The sequence below is a fragment of the Ruditapes philippinarum genome, unplaced genomic scaffold (assembly GCF_026571515.1).
Source record: "Ruditapes philippinarum isolate M1 unplaced genomic scaffold, ASM2657151v2 ctg1666_1_1_1_1, whole genome shotgun sequence".
Classification (NCBI taxonomy): Eukaryota; Metazoa; Mollusca; class Bivalvia; order Venerida; family Veneridae; genus Ruditapes; species Ruditapes philippinarum.
Window position 1 is genome coordinate 72,349 of NW_026852677.1, and position 19,007 is coordinate 91,355.

The following is a 19,007-nucleotide window of genomic DNA, read 5'->3' on the forward strand; positions in this document are numbered from 1 at the left end:
TATATGCCCTTGAAATCTTATAATGATACATTTCTTAGTGTTTCAGCATCATATCATATCATATCTTTTTTTTACACTAACATTCTGATAATTAAAAATATGTAGCCTATTTTATTATTTCAATCATTGTTGATATGTTATTGATCAATAACAAATACAGAAATGAGCAATTTTGTCTCAAAAATTTCTTTAAAATCGATTATTATAAGTGCCCTTCATGCATTAAACACAACTTTGTACCTTTTCAAGACATACATATTTATTCAACTCGGGCAGATCAGCACAATTTAAGAATCCTAAATGTTATGGAAAAAATAATAAAACCTTCTTTAATAGTGTAATTAATGACTCGAATTCCATGCCTAAATACATAAAAAAGAAACCATGCGAATGACCTTAGAAATGATGTCAATATGTTTTTGTAAAATTTAATATTTGAAACACAATACTTAAATTCTTTTATACAAATATATCTTTTCACTGTTCTTATGAAAATGTAGAAATGATTTATTGTGTACATGCATAAATATGTGTTTTTTAACCTGAATAAAAATCAACCGATTCTCAATCTACATTTTTTTTCTGTAGAACAATATTGAATCTCTTTAACATGTGTTACTTTGGAATCATCGTATCTCATAATAGGAGCAACAAACCAATCAAAAAGTGCAAAGGAAAACTTCATGTCAATTTCAATTTATTTAACTAAATAACACTTCAGTTTATATATTGCTTCCAACGCCTGGCCTGCAAATATCTCGTATGTTGCATTAAAAGAACCATCTGCGGAAATTGTAATACCTAAAATCGATTTTTTTCAATATCTACGATATAACAGTTTTATATAGGAAGCATGATTTTACTGTTTGTGTTGTTTTTTTTCCAAAAAACATCCGTGACCTTAGTTTTTTTAACATTTACTGTTAGTTTTCATTTTATACAATAATAAAATTCAAATATTTTTCCTGAAACCAACCTCAGATTTTAGTTTCCGGCCAAAGGATAAAACAATAATTCGGTTTTTCAAAATATTATTTGTCTTTTGTATATCATATATCGGTCACACATAAGCTTTATTAAGTGTTTTTTATTAACCTAAATGAAGGGCGAACAGATACTAAAAGAAAGATAATGTCATAAAACAAATAATAATAATGATAATAATGACAATGATAATCATGCAATAAAATTAATTTTTCCTGTTAACAAAATGAAATGCATATAATCATATATTAAACTGATAATACGAAAAAAATAAACTATGTTTTCCTATTAAAATGTTGACATATTGTTTCTAATTTATATAGAAAAGGTATTATACTAAAACACATGTTTGTATGACTTATTATACAGTTGAAGAATATTCATCTTACCTATAAAACTTTATCGAAAATATATATCTGCAAGACTTTACCTTGAATCAAATGACCACAAACTCCATCTAAACTTAAAGGACCACCTTATGTATGTTCCTTGTAAGTATAAGACCTTGGTAAAAACTAAAACAAAGACTCACTAAAAGGTGTTAAAAATATTATGTAAGTACAAATGGCATTGACTTTGTGACTTCTTGCACTGGACCATCCAAGGTATGTTCCTTCCAAATATGAAAGACATCAGTCTGTCTTGAAATAAAGGCTATACAAGTATGAGTAAATAAAAAACGTTTTTGGCACCCCTGATCCTGATCCAATGACCCCTAATTCAATACAAAGAAAAGGACTATGCGAGATATCTTCCTACAAAATATGATAGAAGTCCGTCTATAAGTAAAGGTTGTATGGGCCAGAGTGTAAAAACTTATTTTAAGCTCATATGAACTTGACAAACCGACACATTACTTCATTCAGAGGATGCAAGTTTTCATCCTTTCAAGTATGAAAATAATAATATCTTCTTATGTGTCAAAAATGAAGGCTTTTTAATCAAATGTGTAAAAAATTATTATTGGCACCTTTGACCTTGACCCACTGACCCCATTATATAGTAAAGTTATCTACCTACCAAATATGAAATGCACATGTCCATCAATAAAGGCTGTATTGGCAAAAGTGTAAAATTATATTTATGCACTCGTGATTTTGATCCAATTGGCCCCTTGCCGAAACAATTCGAAATGGAAGACCATGCAAGTTAGTATCCTAACAACATAAATAAATAAAGGCTGTTTTGGTAAAAGTGTGAAAAAATATTTTTAACACTTGTGTCATTGACAAGCTGTCCTTTGCCTTAATCAAATGGAAGAATACCACACAAATTATCTTGCTACCAAATATGAAATACATCTGTCAATAAATAAAAGCTGTATGGAAAAAAGTGTAAATATCTATTCTAGCACTGGTGCCCATGAAAAAACTGACCTCAGTCTCTATCCAAAGGAGAAAACTTTTCAAATTCATGTTAATTCTTAAACCATTGTTACTGGAAGAACAATCAAATTGCTTTGTTTTACCTCGTACGGACAGAATGACATTCTGACGGACGAACGGTTCAATTACCTGAAGCCCGGGGTTAAAAAAAGAATTCTATAAATAATAGGATTATCATACTTTATGTTTCTTTTATTGACATTTTATACAACAGCCCGGTGTATGATTTCCTAAGCACTCTTAAATATCAAAATATTTTCTTTTCATATTTATCAACTCTTAAACATTTTCTTAAAAAATGTTTTAAATTGTACAGATAATCAATAGATAACAAAAGCTATAATTAATTTCAGAATTGTAAGGAACAATTTTTGTATTGTGTTCAGACATGATTAGAGGCAACATTCATTCATTGATAAAAAAATAGCAATTCTTTAGTTATTTTTCTCGACCGATAACAATCATTGTTTTGTAAAAGTTATAAATTCAGCCTCTTAATCGCGCTATGCATATTCAATGTATAGATGATATTGAATGGGTGAAGCTTCAATTCTGAATTTATTATCATGATAGACTGCCATGATATTCTTTTTCAAAGAATTCAAGAATTTTTCTTATGAACTTACACGAATATAATATTCTCATGATCAAATTCTCGTAAAGAACAGTAATAAAATCAGTTTAAACTTTTGTAAATTACGTACCTTGTTTTGATAAACGCTTATTCATATCATCCTTTATTCTGGAAAGTTGTAAGATGTTAGATAATGTTAAACAACATATACAGATTTGGAACAGTTTTCATGCTAGAAAGGGGGAAAGAAATATTAAAGGTTACCTTCTATTTAACAATAAGATGTTGTACATTTATACGCAAACGTCAAATCGACAACTTCCTCACTTTCGAACGGTTTACGTAGTTTGAAATAGAAATCGAGTTTGTATCATGGTTAATGGATTATATTTTGGTTGCAAGTTTCACTAGTTTGTACAGAAGTTTTGATAATTATTTTGGAACGTTTTAACATGTTTTAACAAGTATATGGTATTTTCATTTGCAATATCAAAACAAGTAGATAAACATGTATTAAGCTGACATTTTATCAGTTATATTTGTATTGAATTTAGAAATGAATTCCTAGATCTTTTACTTTTAGATCTCGAGACATGTTTCTTAAATTGTTGTTCTTTTACATGTGAAATAACCCGGCTACACTTCTACTTAAATATACTACTCGTCTGGTATTGCACTAATTAGTTTGGTTTTGTATTTGAAACGTTTTTAGTCAAGAAAAGACTAGTAAATGCAATGTGACATGAGTGTAGTGCAACATTGTTCTGTTTGTGTCACTTCTGTAGTCGGTAGTATAAGATAACAAAAAAAATATCAAAGCATGTACAATTGCTTTTTTACCTATAATGCTACTCATTTTATACAAATATCAATAACTTATCATGGTAAGAAATATAAGAGAAATATAAAAAGTTGATATGTTCATAAATCAAAACAAAAACTGTCATGGACTTTACTTTTCATAATGTTCTTTGCCTGTTATTATGTTTTCAATGATAATTGGATTTTACCAGAATTGTTAATCCAGTGATCACCGTCTCATGAACGCTCCTACAGATGGTTTGAAATTCTTACTTATACTGTTTCATCTGCAAAGTTTGAATTCGGCATGGCATTGCCAGGGACATGGGTTGAATCTTGTAGTTGACATGATCATCTGTGAATAAGTTATGTTACTTTGTACCATTTTTAGATGAAGATAGAATTTTCTAAACACTGGGCTTATTACCAGATATAAACAAATTATAATCAACATAAAAGTAATTTCTCCTGATTAATTTTAATCAAACTGCTAACGCGTTCTGTTATTATGCATACGGTAAAAGAAAATAATTTATTAAGATAATATCAGCTTTGCAAAAGAACTTAACATTTATCTGTTTGATACGGTGCCGCTTATGTGACATTTTCAACACTTTTTTTTCTGGGACTTAATTCGTAAAGACGATTTTTTTCGTAAATAAAAAATGTTAACTCGTTTTACGAAATATCATTTCCTAATTTCGAAAGAATAATTCGTAAAAGCAAAACATCATTTTGTAAATACGAATTTATAGTTCTTTTTTACGAGATAGATTCTGTGAGTACACGCAATCACTATAGCAACAATAGCTTCGTTCTTGTCGGCCAAATAACTTAATACCTATGGCATTTACTTTCTTTTTATTTAATGAAGGAAGAAACTAGTGAGACCCTGGCCAAAAGATGACCCCTACTGATTTTCGGGTCTGTCGTGACAGTCAATGTTTTAATGACATTACTGTATAAATCATACATGGCCTTATCCAGCTATTTTGGGAAAAGGCCTTTTGTTATAATTTTAGAAACTTATGTGATATTTTGTAAAATTGAGAAATTTTCAAAAATTAAAAAGCTATCATAAAGGTGGAATATAAAGAGGGTATAAACGAATTATTATTTCGTTAAAAGAAATAAGATTTCATAAAAAAGAATTTATATTACGTAATTACGTATTAATATTTGGTAAAACGAAATAATATTTCGTAAAAACTTAATAATATTTCGTAAAAAACGAAATAATATAAGTAAACATTACGAATTAAGTCCCGGAAAAAAAGTGTTTGAAGATCGTAGTTTCATGCTTTTATGTAATTGTTGATTTGATTGTGTTCATTTGTTATGATTTATATAATGTATAAAGTAAAGAAACGGTTAAAAGTCACGCACCGTTTACTTATGATACTTTGCGGTATGAAAATACTTAATGATTACTTTATTAATTGTTTTGGTAAATGTTATATTATTTTATTCAGAAAATGCAATCTATGCACCTATTTGATTATTATTATGCTGAATATTTTTGCGAAATGAAAATACTTTATGATTACTTTATTAATTTTTTTGGTAAATGTTATATTATTTTATTCAGAAAATGCAATCTATGCACCTATTTGATTATTATTATGCTGAATATTTTTTTTCTAATAAACAAAAATAATTAAATTTAATCAACAGTCTAATTTGCTACTTTATACTTTAATATAAAGTCGTATATATGAACTTTATGAAATAAGGGCGCTTTTTATTTATCATATTTATTTAACTTTTTGAACAAATGTATTACATTAAAAGAAAAAAAACTATTTTTTAAGTTTAGCTTTATTACATTACCCACGGGCAGAAGTAAAACAAAACCATTTTGTTTGTAACAATCCTCATACATTTTCTGGTCTTTATAATAGAGTTAAATTAGCAAACTCAAAGAAAATTCCTCTATATCAAACCAATTTTAACCTAATCCCCACGCCAAAAGATAACTTTGAAAAAGGCGGTACGGACAACACAAATAAATGCATACGCCTGGTTGATAATTGCTTAACGACGTCGTGTACCTTTTTCATCATCTAGATTGGTTTGTTTTATATATGAAATTATTATTCATGATTTTTGTTAAAAATTAGTAATATCATCGCCATCTAATGTTGATTTTCTGAACTTCTTTTTTGAGCTCCAGTCTTCAAAAATCTATAAGAATTTCGTCCGTAATTGGGGAAATCAGTGAGTATTCAAGTAAATATTGAATAAATATGACTTTAAATCATATTAAAGCATCAAAAAGAAAACAAAAAATAGATCTTTTTTGTGTGTATAAGATGTAATTGTATTTCTTCTCATGAACTTCACGAGAGTTTTCTCACACGGGGCAGCCACTCATGAGAATACTATTTGTATAGCTCACTCGATAAAATATTGTTTATCTTGCCCAAAGTCACAGACATACTCTATTTAGTTCTATTGTAACGGTTCGACATTATCGTTACACAAATCTAACGAAAATACAGGCGTGTTAATGAAAAAGTTAGCTAAATGCGGCCATTTCAAACCCGTGAGACATTTTATCTTTTTATTTTAAAATGTCATAGGGAACGTATTTACCTCGATATCTTACAACAGCAAGGAACATTTTGGCTCCAGTGGCCGTAAAGGTCATGGGTTTGACTCTAAATTTTATCCCTCTTTTGTCTATAAAAAGTCGAGGAACAGAAAGAAATCCGCGACATTTTTGTCAAGTGTTGTAGAAATTCTACGAAAATTTCGAAGGGTACAATAATAGGCCGCAACGTTTTGTTCCTCCACAACGGTCTCATAAAAAATCGCGGCAAGTGAAAGCAATTTTCAAACGAGTCTTTTTGCTCAAACTAGACTTTTTACAAAGAATGAATCAAAACAAAATATTGCGGATTTTAGAGATCGCAATGAAAAGTATGAAAAAAATTCAATGCCTTACCTGACAGGGTCATGATAAGCAAAAAATAACATTTTGAATATTTTATGAGGACTGTATATAATTATAGTCTTGTGCACATCAATTCCCTTCAGGTATCCCAGTTGATTTATATTCAAAATTAATTGTTTAAGGCTTTTGAATTTCACAGGGAAATTTAAACATTGTGAAACAAAGTAACTTGAACGTCCTGTTCTTTTGCGTCAGTAAAACTTTTAATTCTGTTCGCATACTTTTTTTCCGTAATTTTGGTTTATTTAGGGGATTATAATTTCTCATTGTGAATATTAATGTTCCATTTATATACTATTACATTGAATAATATGATGATAAAGGTATTTCGACGCATAACTTTTCATGCCTATCGTCATGTAAACAGAAACAAGAGACGCTTTTATTTAAATATATTGTATATGCTATGTAACGTAGTTCACACATACTTTATCTAACACTTTACTGATCTGCTTATTTTAAAAATAAAATAATTCAAGTGTTTGAAACGGGTCGAAATAGCGGAATTAAACAAAAATAAACACAAGGACATAAGAGATATGGAGTTTTTGTTTCGAATATACATCGTTTACATAATCCTCCGTGGAATAAATGCAAAAGGTAATTCTCAAATATTTCACATTTGTAAATGTTAACAAAAATAATATATAATTTTGATGGGAAGAAAAGCTTTTCTTGCGCATTAATTGTGCAATCTTTACTGTTTTAATAAAATTCATTGTATTGTTCTTGCTTTGACAATTTTTAGGTTTTTTGTTCGTGATAATATATTTTGATAGAGTTCTTCATTCGGTTGCATAGTAATCTCTAGATATTAATGAAGAAACACTAAAGTAAAGCTGTTTTCTCAACTAAAAATGAGAAAACATACTCGTACACCTCATGAGTTGTTGTTGTTATTGTTGCTTTGGCATATCAAAACTTCACTCGAATATATCTAAAAATAATCTGTGATTGCAAACGTTAACAGTTATACGAGGGGCATTTTCATATAAGTGTTAATGGCAGCGCGTTATTTTAATAAGTAATACCTGTGAAAAATGATAAGTAGGTCCATTTAAAGATTCAACATGGCCCATTACACACTTTTTCAGCTTCAGAACTCATTCCGAAAGCAGTTTTGAACTGTTCCTTAGGTACACTGTTAAACACTGGTAGAGAGTGCTTCCGACGTCACAACGGGTTTTGAACCGGCGACAGCGAAGGCAAAATTTTGATGTATGGACTAAACCAAAATTCACAGGATATTTGTCAGTACTAAAGGCGGGATGTAGTAAATACCTAAATTATCTGCTCCTCTAAATAAGCTTCAGTCAAGGCTGACCGATGCGCATTGATTATTTAGAGCAGTGAGATCATGGTTAATATAAAATATTCCAGTAACACTACCCCTGTCAGGTACATCTACACTGGTCTCTATTCCATCATCGTCAAAATATGGAATCTACATAAACCTTTTCACTTTCCTGCTACGTCGATCGCTGTTTTCACACACCAACATTCTGTTACAGATTTTATTCTTAGGCTTTAACAAATTAAGCCACGTTTAAACCTCATGTGGCAATTTCTTTCATGCGTCTAGGATCTCAATCTTTGAACTTAGTCAATAAGCACGAGACTTTTTCAGCACTCTCCTTTTTCTAGTCAGAAGTTTGCAAATGCAGGATCAAAAAGGCGCACACTTTTCTTAGCTTAAACTTTTCTTTCAAGAAAACACATATGATGAACTAGGGTCCTATATGTCACATATCTCCTCCACGGTACATCTTGCATCTTCATCAATTATGTCTTTGACAGTGCTGATGTCTTTTTCAGAAGTAGCAAAACTGGGCCGCCAAGGGAGGGTATAATCCTTAACAATAGTTCTACATTCTTTAAACATTGACTTTCACCTGGAAATTGAACAATTATGGAAGGGCATTTCTCCAGAAACTTAATCTAGATCCGTTGTTATTTCTAGCGTGCATGTATCCAATCACCCGTGAATTTTGCCCTATATCAAATCACAATGCAACTCAGACATCTTTACAACAATAACAAAACAATAGGCATTAAAATGACCTGCTTATTTATATAGTATTGCTCCTGCTAAAATAAAACTGTTGGATAGAAAAATCAATAATGTTATAGATGTACTTTCACGTGCAAGTCATGGATACATTTAGTTGTTGTCACTTATTAAAATAACCCCTCTTACCTATCGGCTCTTTTTTAAAAGCGGTCTAGTAAATATCACTTACCTACCGACTCTTTTGTTAAAAGCGGTCTAGTAAATCCCTTACCGACCGCTTAACAGGTCTGCAAATATATACCGACCTGTTTTTGTTCTATTGTTTTCAATACAATAGAAAATATGTGAAGTCGAGAAACTCGTGCATTACACAATATGAACTGTAAACGCAGAAATTTTGAAAAATTACGCTGAATTGTGCAAATTTATATCGGGGGGGGGGGGTTAATGACCATTTGATAAGGAAAAAGGGTCGATATATATTTTTAAGTACATTTCATCTTTAATTGAAATAAATTAGCGCATACGGCTGTAAGGACCCTCATAATATATATTCCAGATTATTTGTGAGAAAAACGAACTGGCTTCTGTTCTGGCGTTGAAGGATATCAATGAGTACAATAGCGCACATTTAGCCTTTCTTTATAGTTTGCATTTCGGTAAACCTAACACAATTGCCGAACTATATAGTAGCTTCATAAGATTCTGGTTTTCGGCAACTATTTCCACAACTATGTCTGACTTTGCACAATCCTGCATTATTTTAACAATTCTGCATTATGGGATATATGCGACGATTATATTATTGTTGCAAATCGAATCAAAGTCAACTTCTGCAGTTTTCTTTCCAAAAATATTACTTTCAGTGAGAGTATAGTTCATATTAAGTATAAGACCGTTTTTTTCTCATTTTTTCCCCAGTATAAACATATGAATAACGGATGATGCTAATTAAGAATACAGCGAAAGAACATTCTTCCAAACACGAATGACATTCTAAAAATATTTAAAATCAGCCATCATAAAAAACTACAACAAACAAGAGGGCCATGATGGCCCTGAGGTCGCTCACCTGTATATAGGCCCCCCAACCCCCCCAAACGTTGCAGGGCCAATTTAAACCAAGGGCTTTTATTTGCACAAAACTTGGTAGACACCCATAAGAAGATGTTTCATGCTAAACATCTAAGCTCTAGCTCACTGGGCTTTTTAAAAGAAGATTTTTTTCTAAGTTTTTACTATACACATATAGTTAAAAACAATGACACCCCTGGGGCCGGGCCAGTTTTGACCCCAGGGCTTTTATTTGAACAAACTTTGTAGACACTCACTAAAAGATGTTTCATGCTTAATATCTTAACTCTAGCTATTTGGGTTTTTTCAAAGAAGATTTTTTAAGTTTTTGCTATACACATATAAGGAAAATCAATGACCCCCGGGGCGGTGCAAATTTTGACCCCAGGGCTTTTATTTGAACAAACTTGGTAGACACATATAAGAACATGTTTGATGCTAAATATCTTAGCCATAGCTCTTTGAGTTCTTTAAAAGAAGATTTTTTAAGTTTTTACTATATGCATATAGGGAAAATCAATGACCCCCCTGGGCGGGGCCAATTTTGACCCCAGGGCTTTTATTTGAACAAACTTGGTAGACACTTATAATAACATGTTTCATGCTAAATATCTTAGCTCTAACTCTTTTGGTTCTTTAAAAGAAGATTTTTTAAGTTTTTACTATATGCATATAGGGAAAATCAATGACCCCCTGGGGCGGAGCCAATTTTGACCCCAGGGCTTTTATTTGAACAAACTTGGTAGACACCTATAAGAACATGTTTGATGCTCAATATCTTAGCCATAGCTCTTTGAGTTCTTAAAAGAAGATTTTTTAAGTTTTTACTATATGCATATAGGGAAAATCAATGACCCCCCGGGGCGGGGCCAATTTTGACCCCAGGGCTTTTATTTGAACAAACTTGGTAGACACCCATTAGAACATGTTTCATGCTCAGTATCTTAGCTCTAGCTCTTTGGGTTCTTTAAAAGAAGATTTTTTAAGTTTTTACTATATGCATATAGGTAAAATCAATGACCCCCGGGGCGGGGCCAATTTTGACCCCAGGGCTTTTATTTGAACAAACTTGGTAGACACTCACTAGAAGATGTTTCATGCCAAATATCTAAGCTCTAGCTCTTATGTTTTTTTAAAAGAAGATATTTAAAGTTTTTTCTTTCGGTTGCCATTGCAACCAGAGTTCTGCATGGAATTAAATTCTTTGAACAATTTTTAAAGGTGACCACCAAAGGAATATTCCTGTGAAGTTTGGATGAAATTGGCTAAGTGGTTTATGAGGAGATGTCATTTAAAGTAAAGGTTTACGGACGGACGACGGACGACGGACGGACGGACGGACGGACGGACGCCGGACGAAAAGCGATCACAAAAGCTCACCCTGTCACTTTGTGACAGGTGAGCTAAAAAACCAACTAACATGACTGTATATCTACGTGTATTACTAATATGTATTCATAGAACCCTGTCTTTTAGTTTCCTCCGAAAAAAGAGTATATTTTAATAATATTAGAAATAGCCTGAACATCTATGTACCACGAAATTTATTATATATAAAGATAAAGTGTTCCGTTTTATGATAAGACAACTTTTTTATCTTCCTCAATATTTGTATATATTATTAAAGACAATCAACCTCCCTTCTTTTTGAATCATAAGCTTTATTTGAAATGAAGAAGATAAGGACAGTCCATACATGACTACTATGTTATAAGAACTCAATTTATATAAAGGGTAATGGACTGCTCTTTCTCTTTCCACTTTTTTATCATAATTGTCAATATCCAACTTTAATTCTTTTTTGGGACAACTGGTTTTAAACACACAGTATTTTAGCTGTTTCAAATTTGAAGAACTGCCGAATTTGTTTTAATAAATACTATTGTCTTGCTGCATCAAGCCCTTGACATTACTTTACCTCATGTATAAAACATAGTGTAAGCGTTACACTATAGACGTGTCAATGAAAACTATTATTTGCGCTTTAAATAATCTTAAAGTTGTGTATTTGATAAATATATAGTGGACATTTAAGTTTTTAGCTCACCTGAGTTAGCTGCAAGGTGAGCTTTTAGGATCGTTGAATGTCCATCGTCCGTTCACATATGTTCGCTAACACTAGTGATCATATTTATGTCACAATATCATCATCAAACTTTATCAGGATGCTTGACTAGGTTATTGGTCGGATGAGTTCGAACATAGAACATCTCGGATGAAAAATTAGGTCACAGGAGCTAAAAATAGAAAAATCTTGTTAACACTCTAGTGGATACTGTTTTTATCCAATATTCTGGAGATTGATCTGAAAGAATGTTTTGATGTTTCGAGGTCAAGTTTGAATATCGGTCATCTAGGGTCAAAAACTAGGTCGCATCGCCAAACCTTGTTAACACTCTAGTGGTCATATTTTTTGACTCAATTGTCATCAAACTTGGTCAGGATGCTTGTTAAGGTATTTGCTTGGATGACATCTCGGTCACAGGAACAAAAAATAGAAAAATCTTGTTAGCACTTTAGTGGCTTCTGTTTTGCTTCAAATAAACTGGAAATTGCTCTAAAACTTTGTTTAAATGATTTCTAGGTCAATTTTGAATATGGGTCACCTGGGGTTAAAAACTAGGTCAGACCGCAGAAATATGGAAAATATTGTTAACACTCTAGTGGTCACAGTTTGGACTGAATTGTCATCATTTTGGTCAGGATGCTTGTCCAAGTAATTGCTTAGATGACTTTGAACATGGGTCAACTCAAATGAAAAAACTAGGTCATAGGAGCTAAAAATAGAAATATTTTGTTTACACTTTCATTGCTACTATTTTGATCAAAATATTCTGGAAATTGGTCTGAAAGTTTGTGTTGGTGATTTCTATGTGACGTTTGAATATCGGTTACCTGGAGACAAAAACAAGGTCACATCGCCCAAATAAGGAAACACCTTTTTAACACTATGATGGTCACATGTTTGACTCAATTGTTATCAGATTTGGTCAGAATGCTTGTTTAGATAATTGCTTGGATGAGTTTGAACATGGATAATCTCGGATGTTAAACTATGTCACATGAGTTAAAAAATAGAAAAACCTTGTTAACACTCTAGTGGCTACTGTTTTGATCCAAATTTCATGACAATTGGTATGAAACTTTGTTTTGATTATTTCTAGGTCACGTTCGAATACTGTGTTACTGTGCAGCCGTTTTGGAATATTATTTTCTTGCTTCTTTTGCAAAATATGGGAAAAGGCATACACAAACAGAAATATATACTTTAATCGTATCTAAATCTATGGAAAACTTTATTTGCGCAGAAATGTTCGAACTCGGACGCGAAGTTGTAAATCATAAACATGGATAACTTCAATACCAGTTTTTCATTTTTAAACAGTATGACATGAATTGCACCACACTGATATATTTGAGTTGGGTTTGACATAAACTACTTCTAGTGTTGCATTTCTTAAGTTGTGTACTGAAGTTTGTCCTACTGTGTTGGGAACCATAGATGAAATAAATTGTGGCAATATGTGCTTGAACATTTTATATAGCAGAATGTGTTTGTGTTTGAAGCGTCTTACTTTAAGAGGTTATAAAAAAGTATCTCCATACAGATTTGAGAAAGAAACAAGCTTTTTATGTACCATTTATAATTCAGCAGGTTGCAAGTTTGATCCTTTTCTAGATCAATTTCGTCTGGTTGAGTTATATTATTCCAAACTACATCTAAATATTCAAGAAAAGGCCGAATAAAAGAAAGAAATTGTTTTACGTGACCTGCGATAGAAATATTTTTAAAGATCTCGCAATATTAAGTGGTTGCCATATTTTGTAATATATTTAGTACACTTGTATGCCAATTTTCATCATATGTGTGATATTTATGAGTGGTCACCTCATTTATTTGTACTCCATTCATACAAAAGAAAGGAAGAATATGTTTATGATTATTATTCTTAGGGGAAAATATCACATATTTAGTTTTATCTGGATTAAAAATTACAAGCAATCTATTTGCTTTTTCAGTAAATTTTTTAAGAACTGAGTTTAAAGTTGCAGCAGCAGTAGTTGGATTGTCAACGATAATATACAAACGTGTATCATCTGCAAAAAGTCTGATATATGAGTCTATGTCAAGGAAACTATCGTTTATATAAATAAGGAAAAGGAATTGACATAAGATGACACTCTAGCCATTTGTGGTGAACCACCATGACGAACCATTCTCTGTTTCATTTCAGGGACATCATCGCGAAACCAAATGAAACCATTTGAATAACACACAATTTATTCTAGTAAAGTCAAACTTACAAATGCAACCTCTGAGCCAAACACGATCAAAGCTCTAGATAAATCACAGAAAACAGCTCTTATTTGTTTGCCTTCATCAAGGATTTACAAAATTTATTACATATATAAACAACTTGATTGGTTGTGGAATCATTTGGAACAAAACTAGATTGCAAATAATTATGGTGTTATTTGAAACCAAAAAGCTGAATTTTTTTTGTAAATTGTTTCTAAATTTTATCTAACTGTGTTTATGAGTGATATAGGTCTAGAAACGATTGTTGGGTCATTTTTGTACCCTGTACAGACATTGGCAAGCTTCCATTATGACGGGACTTAGGAAGTTTTTATTAATATATTAGATAGATGACAGAAAGGTTCAGCAAGTTCTCTAGACAGTTTTTATTTAGAATTATCTTTTTTAATATTATCAGGTCCTGACGATTTGCTTTCATTGCGTGTTTTGAGAGTGTCCTGAATCTCTTCTTTTGTTATATGTATTGTGCTACGTTAGTATTGTTATTATTTGGATTGACTATAGAGTTAGGGATATGTTTATTCTTATAATCATGTGACGACTGTAATTGGAAAATATTATTAAGTAAGTTAGTTTTTTGAGTGTCATATGCATCAAGCGGCCATTATCATTTCATATTTACCATAACTATTTACTGTTGGGCTAATACATCGCTTGATCATTTTTCAGTAATCACACTCGTTTAAATGTTGGCTTTTAATTTGTTCCGACAATTTCTGGTATATTCAGATTTAGCAGTCCTAAGTCAGTAAGTTTTTTTGTTTCTTATTGTTTAATATTTATTTCAGTGTACTTCATTATTTGATTGTTAGATTTTATTTATCATTTTCACACTCAATCAAACCGAGTCACCAATTTTCTTGTAATTTTGTTGTGATTAATGCTTCCGAGGGATAACTTTGTTTCCAGATTTTATCTAATTTCGAGGTATATTACTTTTGACATACACCAGAATTCCACCACGATTATCAGCAACCCTATCCTGTCTGAAAGTTGAGGGCATATGTTTGATAAATGATAGAATCCGACTCAATATTGTTGCTTAGTCACGTTTTCTGTAAAGATGATGTCATCGAAATGTTGTAGTTCACCTTGTAAAATATGTCTTTTTCGGGAGAACATCTGTCTGTTGTAATGAACAAAAGACAATGAATTTTTAAGTTTTCTTAGATATAATTTACTCTTGATGTAGATGATGAAGAATAAGACAATTTAGAACTATCTAAGTCGGGTCCAAGATTTGTATGGATGTCACAAGCTCTTTTCTGAAAAGCATATGCCCGCATTTTAAAAGAAGATTAGTCATCTGTGTAATTTCTAAATTGCACAGGAGTTATGAATGGAAAACGCTATGAATTAAATTTTCATATTTAATTACAATTTTGTTTAAACGTGCGCTACAAAAAGGTAATTCCGTATCTGGTTAATTCTAAAGAAAGATGAATCAAAACATAAATATGTATTGATATGATTAAGATAAATCAAAGCTGGACAATCACACAGTTACTGGGTTGGTGCATAGGCAGGCGGTGCCTGTTTTGGACGCTACAAATGAACATGAACAGTCCCTGTCCCTTGATGAATTATACAATTTTCCTTTCAAAAGACCCCAAGAACACCATAACTTCATGTAAAAATAAGCTGGATTTGGATGCAGAGATATACGTAAGATGTTAGTTACATCACTGTTTCATGTAAGTACTGTAAAATCCTTTGTGTGATTGTAAGCTCGACTATACGAAGTATATGGAGAGCTGTTCTACTCCTTCGGCGTCGGCGTCGGCGTCCAGAATAAAGTCTTGGTGCAGTAAAATGTTTTTGACTGTAACTTTTGCATTTCTCAAGGTATCAACTTCAAACTTCAGGCTTCATAATCCTGATCCCTTTTCAAAATTTCATTTTATTTAGTTTTGCCCATTGTTTTCTCGTTTAGGGCACACGCATGCTTTTACTTAGGGACCATACGCCCCTTTCACGGAATGGCACTTCTGTGTCACATTAAAGGTTTCATGATAACCGCCGTATGAACACATCTGCGGATGTTTCTAAATTCAAAATTTCACCCTTTTCCTGTTGAATCCTGCTTAAGCCGGTGGTAAAGGGCGTAGACGGTTACTTGCACTTTCCAGTACCGTCCATGTACAGTCTTATCAAACCGAGCCTGCAACATTTACAATTTTGCTGTGGGTGGCTTTCTTAAAGGATTCTGTGTTTCTCTATTTCAGATATATATTTCCTTATCCTTATCAACCACATCTTATGTGACAATAATTCTAGCACCAATATTTTCAGATTTATCTTTCCTTGAACTTAGAATTTTCCTAAAAACACTATATTTTACTGTTACTTCTTTATTTCTAAAGAGATCAACTTCACACTTCAAATATATGTTTGTTATCAATAATCACATGCTATGTGACAAGGTTCATAACTCTAGCACCAAGATTGCAAGAATTATCTCCCCATAAACTTAGATTTGTTTACTTGAAAAACATTATGGTTTACTATAACTTCTTTAATTTAAAAGGTATGTACCTCAAACTTCAAATAAATGTACTTATTCTTTGTCATCGATTACATCTTATGTGACAAGAATCATAAAATATGATAAACAAGATCAACAAGGAAAGGCGGCGTTCAATGAACGCAACCCCCATATGACCCAGCAACAAGAACCAACGGCAAGGAGCCCAGGCGGACCCCAAACATAAAAAGGACAGGACAAAGACAGGTTAATCATTAAATGATAAATAATTTGTAACTGATTAGGAATTCAAAGAAAATAATAATAGGCCCACAAAGGGGAAGGGGACAGGAGACCGGGGAAAAGGGGGGGGGGGTAATCAAAGAAACAATAATCCGGGGCAAAGGAGAAGATACTTACCGTAGACGAAATAACAACAAGGGACACAAGCAAAAGTGTCACCAAAACAGTATGAAACAACATAGACATACATCTGCGGAACACAGTGGGGCGCCGCCTTGGAACGGTCAGCAGCATAATAATGACTGCTGGGGAGTTTAAACCGGTTAATGGTGCGCCAAACCTCGCTCTTAGCCCCACCATGTTCCTATAAACGAGACAGTGTAAATAAAATGTATCCCCGCCAAGTGAAATTCGAACAGTTGTCATGGTTACAAAAGGTTAAATAAGTAAAACACTAAAATGATCATGTAAAAACATATAAAAGTAATCCCAATGACCATAACAAAAGTACTCAATGTCCTAGAGGAAGACAGAGCAACAAGAAAATCACCTAAAAGGGCCAGACGAAGTAAGGCAGAAGACGAACATTAAGACAATTCAGTCCCAAATGGATTTACGAGCTATCCATCATAGAGTTTCCCACTTGGTCCGTCAGATGCAATCAAAAGAGGAAAGCGTAGTGTCCAACTGTAAAAGGGTTGAACACTAAACATGCAGTATGTCTTAAAATAGTAAGGTCATAACCTATTTTAATAAAACGTTTAATGATTTTAGTAAAAACAGCAGAAAAATTACCATGACCCAAAATCTTACGAAGTTTGTAAATCACATCGCCATAAAAACCAGGCTGGCTAATCCCTTGTCGCAGAAGAGTTTTTAAATCACTATTGAATTTAGAAATTAAATCAAAGTTACGATTGTGAAATTTAGTAAAATATTTCCGTAATTTATGATAGCGGTAGCCCTGTTTTAGAAGCTTGCTGGTAATAAAAATATTCCGCTCGTTGAAATCCTTTACGTTGCTACAAGCTCTAGCGAATCTAATTAACTGAGAAACATAAACCCCGTAAGATGTTGCATGGGGTACGTCTCCATCTAAATGTGGATAATTAACTATACAAAAGTCAAAGTCATCTCTTTTATCATAGATTTTCGTGTGACTAGAATTGTTGTTGATAGTAATATGAAGATCCAAAAATGATGTACTTAAATTTCAAGAGTTCGTTTTATTAAGTTGTTGTTCATGCGGATAAATGTCAGATACCATTTGATCAAAATAAGGATGATCTAAATTAAAAATATCATCAAGGTATCTGGAAGTATTAATAAATGCGACTATAACATGTTGTTGTTTCTCTTCAGAGAGACTCAACATAAAGTCTCTTTCATAGCAGTACAAAAACAAATCGGCGACCAGGGGTGCACAATTAGTACCCATTGGAATTCCTATGATCTGTTTAAATAGGGTATTACCAAACCTGACATAAATGTTGTCTAAAAGAAAAGAGAGTGCTCTACAAACTTCGTCACAGGTCCACATAGTATAATGTTTAACTATACCGTTAGTAAAAAAATCTTTGTTAGAATTACAGGCTAGAAAGGTAACTTTTAACTCTTGAAGCAATATTTATCTCAGATTTATCTCTCTTTGAACTTAGGATCTTCTTTAAGAAATTTTATAACTTTTTATTTTTTGGTATTTTTTTAAAAATTCAAAAAAACTTTTCTTAAAATTTTAACATATTTTTGTGTGAAAAGTTCATAACACTAGGTACTTTTTTTCCCAAATAATCCCCAATTTGAATTTATGTTAACAAATGATATTGTTTTACTATAACTTAATACTTGATTACACATTATTGATTTTTCTTTCATAGTTTTGTCTTACTTACTGCGTCCAGTATTTTATTAGTCGAGCTTTGCTGTCTCCTGTGACAGCTCTTGTTAACTTAAACGGACATCTTTCATAGTTATCAATAAACTTATCATACGTAATGCTTTATCTACCATGTGCTTTATGTCACTTTCATTTAAGTAATGTTAATTCTGAATCATTCAATGTTTTGCGCGTGTGATTCGCTTGTCAAAAACACAATGAAGATTTCTCAATTTTAAATTAAAGCCGGTATTGCATTGCATAAGATGCAAGGGTCTGGCTTGTTGATAAAGGTAAAAACATGATAAAATAATTGGC

The 19,007-nt window shown here is 32.1% G+C and overlaps 1 protein-coding gene across 1 annotated transcript in view; it reads left to right on the forward strand.

Moving 5' to 3' along the window:
- The first annotated feature begins 7,042 nt into the window (after positions 1-7,042).
- LOC132721012 (adhesion G protein-coupled receptor L4-like) overlaps positions 7,043-19,007 on the forward strand; it is a 59,017-nt gene continuing 47,052 nt past the window's right edge. The window contains exon 1 of the mRNA XM_060705263.1: positions 7,043-7,300. Within this exon, the coding sequence (XP_060561246.1) occupies positions 7,240-7,300 (61 nt within the window). The 5' untranslated portion in view covers positions 7,043-7,239. The remainder of the gene's footprint in view (positions 7,301-19,007) is intronic.